Consider the following 8,534-nt stretch of genomic DNA (forward strand, 5'->3'; position numbering starts at 1 on the left):
CATGAGGACAGACACACAGGAGGGTGTTAGTGACATGAGGACAGACACACAGGAGGGGGTTAGTGACATGAGGACAGACACACAGGAGGGTGTTAGTGACGACATGAGGACAGACGCACAGTCAGAGACACAGGAGGGTGTTAGTGACATGAGGACAGACACACAGGAGGGGGTTAGTGACGACATGAGGACAGACACACAGGAGGGTGTTAGTGACATGAGGACAGACACACAGGAGGGGGTTAGTGACGACACGAGGACAGACACACAGGAGGGTGTTAGTGACATGAGGACAGACACACAGGAGGGTGTTAGTGACGACATGAGGACAGACACACAGGAGGGTGTTAGTGACATGAGGACAGACACACAGGAGGGTGTTGTGACATGAGGACAGACACACAGACGGGTGTCCTACCGGTCTTGCAGGGCCCCCTCCCTCTGATCTTGAGTTCTGGTCTGGAGAAAGCGGTCTCTCTGAACTGACACATGTTCATGTATGTGACTCCGTCGCTGCCGCACAGCGCCTCCTGCTCCTCACACACACACACCTCCTCCTCCTCCTCCTCCTCCTCCTCCTCCTCTGCTCCTCCTGCGGGCCGCGGGTCCGCCTGGCATCGCAGCCCGGTCCCGCAGAGCCCGTAGAAGACGCTGCGGTCCCCCGGGTCGCAGGCTTGACCCTCCAGGTTCCCGCACTCCTTACAGCAGCCGCAGGAGTCCAGCACCAGACCGGCCCGGCAGCCCCGGGTCTCCGGGCACAAGTCCGGCTCACACGGCCCGCAGCCGGTCCCGTTCCGCCCCCCGCCGCCTCCCAGCTCCTCATCCAGCCGGTCGTAGTCCAGCAGCGGGTCGGTGAGGGAGAACCGTCCGGGCGGCTCGGACAGCTGGTGTGGGAAGCCCCGGCATGTGTGCAGGACTAGAAAGAGACTCAGGAGAACCGACATCTTGACCCGGTCTGTGGGTTCCGTTTGGGTCCAAACACCGTCGCCGGGACAGGGTCGGGTGACGCCGGGTCGGGTCCGGTTCTTTCTCCGGTTCAACGCGACACAGCAAACCCAGAACGAGAGTCTAACCCGAGACTCACATTCCTCTCAGACCCGAACCCGGAAAATAAAACCGGATCCAACATTAAGTTTAAAACAAACAGAGGAAACTTTTTATTTTAACGTTTGAATCTGGACGCGGACCGTCCGAGGTTCAAACAGCTGAGAGGCTCGCGCTGCTCCGCCGCACCGAGACGGGCACGAGACAAAACAGCCATGATAAACCTTCACACGTCCGGTCAAAGCCTTCAACGTAAAAGCCTGAAAACAGTCCAGAACACAGACCCGGACCTGCCCTGTGTGACAAACTGTTTCCACTCCTTCAGTGTGCAGTAGGTGATCATTAATATCATTAATATCATTAATATCATTAATAATATCATTAATTAATAATATCATTACTATCATTAATATCATTAATAATATCATTAATATCATTAATAATATCATTAATATTATTAATATTATTAACAATATCATTACTATCATTAATATCATTAATAATATCATTAATATCATTAATATCATTAATATCATTAATAATATCATTAATATTATTAATAATATTATTACTATCATTAATATCATTAATACATTAATAATATCATTACTATCATTAATATCATTAATAATATCATTTATATCATTAATATCATTAATATCATTAATATTATTAATAATATCATTAATATCATTAATATCATTTATATCATTTATATCATTTAGCCTGTTTGTTTATTTGAGAGCGCTCATTCATTAATCAACGGCAAAGTAAAGTAAAAAACACTGTAAATGAGCCAGAGTTAGCTCAACAGGCTAATTTCCATCTGTTGCCAGTTATTAAAAGAGCAACCTAAGAATTAAAATGAAATAAAATGACTTATTACAGTCTGCACATGTCAGCAATATATAGAGAATAACAGTCAGACACAATAAGTAACAAACAACATGTTAGACAAAGCATAACGAGAAAGAGAAAAAAAAACGATAAATGAATGTCACTACATTAATAAACCTAAATACAGCCGGAACAGTTTCGAATTTAACGCCCATTTCCTGCAGGTGTAGCGCCCCCTCGAGGTCTATATAAAGAAAGGGTCAGGGTCACATGTCCGGTTACTGATTTACGACCTTTTATTTCCAGAGCCACGCCCCCTTCAAAGTTCATTGGCCAATATCTTGAAAACTAAATGAGATATCGACAAGATTTGTACAGCGTTTGATAAACTTGGTCCGATGATGATTCGCTGAAAAGCTGCTGGCATTTATAGGCAGACTTTAATGGTCCCAGAAGCTTTTTCGTAGGCCACATTGAGCTGCACCTGGGTGAGAAATATCAGACAATCGGACTTAGAGGAAGGTGGCCTTTCAAATCTTTTTATCGTTAATTACAGCGCCACCGTGTGGTGTTTCTGTGGAACCGCGTGCGCATCATTCCCAGTTACTCTCCAAAGTATGAGGCTTCGTTAAACACATCAAATTAATTTCATTCATAGAGTGCCTTTCAAGATTCTTCAGAGGACAAGTACGAAAGATCCTGGATCAGTAAAAACACACTTCAGGCAGGAGGTCTCGGCAGACGTTTAGCTCAGCAGGTAGTTTGGTGTGAAGTCTAACTCTGGAAGATCCTTCTCATGATTTGAATGAAATCACTTCAGAAAGGGACAGAAACAAGTTTCTTTACTGTATTTAGGAAGAAATCCTGTCTTTCTTTAGGAATTTAGCTGCTACAGAAGCTGATTTATTAACTGGTTTCCAACAGAGAAATAACATCACCTTTTATTTTGCAAGGGTGGAAAAATCCTAATAGTTTAGCTTTTATTTTGAAAGCGCAGCGCTCTTATTTCCGGTCTTGTTCTGTCTTACCTGACAGAGTCTTTCAGGACCGCAGACGGTAGCAGGCAGCTGCTGTCTGCCCCCCACCCAGACCTGACAGCTGTTAAAGTCATCACCAGGTCTGAAAAGGTTCCCAGGGTCTTCCAGGAGGTTTCCAGGCCTCTCACAGGCAGTCCTCTGAGTTTTCCAGGAAGGTTTAGGGGTCCTTGTAGGAGAATGTCTTATTGTCGAAAGAGACTCCAGGTTTCAGGACCCTTCTTGGATCGAGAATCTTAAAGGAGGTCCCCTGGGGTCTGTTCTTGAGGTCTAGGGTTCCTCGTGGAACATGGGAAACAAACGCTGGGGGGAAATCCAACCACCATGACCCCCTCCCTACTCTGACGTTGGAGTTATTTATAGCGGCAACGACGCCTCCCCGTGCGTTTAGAACTAAAGTCTCGACAACGGGGGGCTTGAAAAGGCTTCAGGATGAGGTTCCCTTGGTTCTGTAGGACTTTCTTTAGAGCCATGTGACGTTTACGGGTTCTGGTGGAGCTCCTCAGCTCCTTCATCAAGTTTTGTAACACGTCCTCGAAGCTAAACAACAGAACATATATGACCATTGGAAAGTACCTTAAGCATGTACGTCGCTCTTTATACCACGTCACCCGACTTCCTCCTTTGTGACCGTTCTGGTGAGGACGGGCTGAAGCTGTAATAAATTCTGTGCTTCCTCTGAACGGAGGATCAGAACCCGGAGTGTGAAACATTAAATATTTTTACTGACGTTACGCGAGTGACCTAAGATAACTTGTGTGTTAACTGAACCCGAACCACGATCCATTCCCACCTGCAACGTTTCAATATGGCGATGTTTCGAAACGCAAGCGTTTTATTTTGAAACTTTGAGGTCAGAGGTTTTATCGAGGGCAGAGACAAACACAGGTAGATGCAGAACTAATCTCTTGGATGGTTCCTCAAACGTGTCACTTCAGTTGAGTCTCGTTGCTGCTGACCGCCGTTGTGGCCGCCACCTGGCTGCCGCTGGAGGCCCGCATCTCGTGGCGCTGGTGGTCAAGTCTTCTTCAACACAGCATGATTCACGTTCACGTTAGAGGAACAGAGACCAGGAAGCAGGGGAGGCTTTAGGGCGGAGCTACAAGCTGATTGACAGGTCGCTACAGCAGTGACCTGCAGCAGTGCGTCACGCCTAAAATAACAAGATGGCGACGTGACGCCAAACTGCCAAACTGGAGGCTTCGGAACGGTAGCCCACAAACAAACGGGTGGCCTCACCGTGGTCACGCCCACTTCTTCTAAACTAACCTCTGTCCTGGGTCCCTGCTGTTCTGCCTGGGTGACCCCGGGTGTAGCAGGAGCTCGTTAAAGTCTTTCCTCAGACTCTGGACTTTAAACACTCTCTGATTTAAGTTTGTTTTTCTGTAAAGCTGCCAGTTTGTCACTTTTATAGCTTCACCACTTCAAAGTGAAACGCTGAAAATAACCTGGCGGCGGCGGAGCGGCGGCGGTCTGTCACACAGAAATAGAGCTGTAATGGAGGGTTTGCGGCGGCCGGTGTTACGCTGCAATCTGAGGTATGTAGTCCTGTCCCCTGATGGAGGGATGCTGCTGTCCGGCGCAGACACACACTCTAACACGGTTATTCTGAACCGGCTCTCAGGTGAACCCGGTCTTTACGTTGTGTCACTAAACATGTTCTTCATTTCACTTTCTACACCCGCCTGTGTTTAAAGTTATATCCTCAGTAGTTAGAGGTGATAAGTCAGCGATAATAAGGCTCCTTTTATACTCACGCGTGCTTGTTCTGACTTCATCTGGGAGTTTTTTATTTACCACTGAACTTTAACAAAGTATTTTTCATGTCCCTAAACGTCCCTACGTCTTTTAGTCAGAATAAATCAAAACACGTCAACATGTTAAATCTCTCTTTGGGCAAAAACACATTTCCACAAATATTAATTGAGCAGTTCTGTCCAGGACGTTTCTAGAAAATAAAGTTTTACCCAAACAAGTACATCGTCAGTAATATTGTAATAACATTTTAGCATTTTATTTTGAAAGCCAGAATCAGAGTCACTTGTTAGACATGACGTCACCGCTGAGTGATTGACGGCAGGTCACAAACGCTCACATGTGCAGCTCTTCTGTCAGACTTTAATAAAGTCCTGCTTCTAAACTTAGACTTCAGTAAAATTAAACACGTCTTAGCTGCAGTTTGGGAGATTAAAAAAAAATTCATTTGATGAGATAAACACTCTGAGATGGTTGTATTTATATGAAAAGTGCCACAAACGGTACATAATAAAAAGATTTTACTAAATCAAATGACACATTAATTAAAACCTTAATTTAGGCTCAATTAAACAAAACATAAAACGAAAGTTCAGCAGACACGAGCTTTTATTATGAAAAACACTTTTAAAGGAACATTCCACCAGAAGATGTCACAGTGATGTCATCAAACATACAGTCAGGAGGTGTGGCGTTTGCCAGGCGGACTCTCTCCAGATGCATTGTGGGAGATGTAGGATCCACATTTCTGGACTGAAAGTCAGGATGTCTCCGCCTCTGCTGCTCCAGTTCAGTTTTTACGCTGTTGTCTCCGAACGTCCACCTACAGCTCGATGATGCAGCAGCTCGTCACGTATTTACTTATGTCCGCCCGGAGTGGCAGAAGAAGTCGGGTGACTAAGTCTGTGTAAGGAGGTGGTGGGAGGAGACGGGCGGGGGGGCGTGAGGCGGCGTGGTGCGAGCGTCCAGTATGGGCCGATGGGGGACGTGAGGAAGACGGCATTTTAAGATTTTTCCTTTAGATTATTTGAAGGTGTTTTTACTGGTTGAGCGGTTTGGACTGACAGAACAAACGCAGTGAAGGAGTCACTTTGGGCTCTGGGTCACCGTGGCAACATTTTAATTATATTATCAGTTAATGGAGGAAATAATCAGCAGATTAATCAAGTAACAATAATCTAAAGAGAAACAGCCACAGGGGACACTTTTATTTTTTATACTTTAAGTACATTTTCCTGATTATACTTACTTACTTATTAACACTTTCAATGCAGTACTTGTGACAGAGTACTTGTGACAGAGTACTTTTACAGTGTACTTTTACTTCAGTAAAGGATCTGAATACTTCGAGCACCACTGAAAAGAAGACGGCTCTGCTGATTTGTTTCCAGACCTTCGTCACATTCGTGTCGTATTAATGAGAGAAATTTGCACTATTAATATTTTTTCATGTCCCTTTTTTTAAAGTTCTCTTCACGCTGACGCTGTGACTCCCCGTGTCCGTGTCCGTGTTGTTAATAAAGCTTTCTAACAGTGTTGTTTTTTTAGTTTATTATCTAAGCAGTACGGTAACATCTGTGCGACAGGATGTCTCATGCAGGCTTTGGTCGGCGTCACTGTTCGACCTCTGGCGTACCCCCTTGGTGCGAATCAGGCAGCCCGCAGCCAATCATGACAGACTCTACTGCGAGGGGGCGTGGCTTGAAGTGCTACAGGCCGCAGCCGGACCTTATTGGGGTTGATGGACGGGACAAACTAACACTGGACTCTCAGCAGGAGGCCGAGGTTCGAGTCCCGCGTGAAACCGAGTCACCGCTTATTTCAAGTCACGCCTGCGGCCGACCTGGTGGTACAGGTCGTATTCGTGGTTAAGGTGAGAGGACGAGTTGCTTTTCGATCAGAAACACTAACGAGTATTTATATTTGTGTTTGTTTAAGTTTCCCTTCTTGTTGTTTTCAGTGCAGCTGATTTAAAAAGGTCTAAAATCTGTGAGGACTGAACCAGTTCAGACCGGATTCTGGAGGTGCTGCCCGTCACGGCCCCGGGGTCATTACCCTCCTTCCTCCCCCCTCCTCCTCCTCCTCCTCCCCCGGTGGGGAGCAGATGTGGGAGATGAACAGACAGTGGTAGTTCCACAGCAGCAGCAGCAGCATCAGCAGCAGACTGCAGAGCAGCAGGACCACCAGCAGGAGGCGACGCCGAGACGCCGCCGGAGGAGAGGGGGGGGCGCCACAGCTGACGGGGAGAGGAAGAAGGGGAGGAGGAGGAGGAGAGGAGGAGGAGGAGCAGCGGTGGAGCCACCAACAGAAACGTTTGAGTCCAGATGGTTTGAGATCTGATCTGCTCTGAGACGAAGACATGGTCCTGGAGAACTGTGAGTGTGTCCTGGAGGCTGGAGGGTCCTGGAGGAGGTCCTGGAGGAGGTCCTGGAAGGTGACAAACAGCTTGATGATCTAACGGCGTTCAGCTGTGAAGAGAAGAAACAGAAAGATGAGTTCAGCTCCTCTGACGTCGCTGCTTCTTCTTCTTCTGCGTCTCTTTTTAACGCTGAAGCTCCTGAAGCAGAACGAGCTTCTGAAACCAGGAGGTGAAAATACATCAGAGCTCCTCACAGCCGCTCCTCCTCCTCCTCCTCCTCCTCCGCTTTGTTTTCATCTCTAAAAATACCATGTAGTTACCACGGCAACGGACCGAAGGGCTTCAGCGTTACTGTGACGACCACTGCGGGGGGGAGGAGAGGAGGATGAGGGAGGAGAAAAGAGGGGAGGAGAGGAGAAGAAAGGAAAGGAGGGAAGGGGAGAGGATGAGGGAGGAGAAAAGAGGGGAGGAAAGGAGGAGAGACGAAATGAGACTACAGGGTAAGAAAGGAAAAAGAGGGGAGAGGGAGGAAAAAAGAGAGAGAGGATAAGGGAGGAGAGAAAAGTAGGGGAGGAAAAAAGAGGAGACGAGAGGATAAGGGAGGAAAGAAGAGAAAGAGAGGATAAGGGAGGAAAAAAGAGGGGAGAGGGAGGAAAGAGGAAGAAAGGAGGGGAGGAGAAAAGAGGAAAGGAAAGGAGGGAAGGGGAGAGGATAAGGGAGGAGAAGAAAGGAGGGGAGGAAAAAAGAGGGGAGGAAAGGAGGAGAGACAAAAGGAGACTAGAGCGTAAGGGAGGAGAAAAGCGGGGAGAGGAAGTAAAGAAGGGAAAGAGAGGATAAGGGAGGAGAGAAAAGGAGGGGAGGAAAAAAGAGGGGAGGAAAAAGAGAGGAGAGGGAGGAAAGAGGAAGAAAGGAGGGGAGGAAAAAGAGGAAAGGAAAGGAGGAGAGACGAAAGGAGACGAGAGGGTAAGGGAGGAGGAAAGAGGAGGATAAGGGAGGAGAGAAAATGCGGGGAGGAGATGATAAATGTGCGCTGGTTAAATATTCACAGAGCGGCGGATACGAGTCGCCTCAGGTCGCCATCAGCTTGTAGCCCCGCCCTAAAGCCTCCCCTGCTTCCTGGTCTCTGTTCCTCTAAATGGGACCATAATTTACTAAATGAACATCATGCTGTGTTGAAGAAGACTTGAAACTAGCGACTGAGACCAGAAACTCATCAGGAAAGTGTTTACTGAGGGAATAAATCAGCTGACAAGTAGAAACATTTTCTCACAGACTTCTATACAATCACACTTCTTTCTGCAGCCGGTGGAGTCGCCCCCTGCTGGCTGCTAGAGAGGACGCAGGTTTAAGTCGCCCCCTGCTGGCCGCTAGAGAGGACGCAGGTTTAAGTCGCCCCCTGCTGGCCGCTAGAGAGGACGCAGGTTTAAGTCGCCCCCTGCTGGCCGCTCGAGAGGACGCAGGTTTAAGTCACCCCTGCTGGCCGCTCGAGAGGACGCAGGTTTAAG

General features: G+C 47.4%; 1 protein-coding gene and 1 long non-coding RNA gene across 3 annotated transcripts in view; both read right to left on the reverse strand.

Moving 5' to 3' along the window:
- LOC123960365 (kazal-type serine protease inhibitor domain-containing protein 1-like) overlaps positions 1 to 1,251 on the reverse strand; it is a 2,340-nt gene extending 1,089 nt beyond the window's left edge. The window contains exon 1 of the mRNA XM_046035047.1: positions 419 to 1,251. Within this exon, the coding sequence (XP_045891003.1) occupies positions 419 to 944 (526 nt within the window). The 5' untranslated portion in view covers positions 945 to 1,251. The remainder of the gene's footprint in view (positions 1 to 418) is intronic.
- A 4,010-nt stretch (positions 1,252 to 5,261) lies between these two features.
- Positions 5,262 to 8,534, reverse strand: part of LOC123960226 — a 16,573-nt gene continuing 13,300 nt past the window's right edge. For both annotated transcript variants that reach the window (XR_006822470.1, XR_006822471.1), the window contains exon 3: positions 5,262 to 7,138. This is a non-coding gene — a long non-coding RNA (uncharacterized LOC123960226). The remainder of the gene's footprint in view (positions 7,139 to 8,534) is intronic.

Source organism: Micropterus dolomieu, linkage group LG21 (assembly GCF_021292245.1).
Source record: "Micropterus dolomieu isolate WLL.071019.BEF.003 ecotype Adirondacks linkage group LG21, ASM2129224v1, whole genome shotgun sequence".
Lineage (NCBI taxonomy): Eukaryota > Metazoa > Chordata > Actinopteri > Centrarchiformes > Centrarchidae > Micropterus > Micropterus dolomieu.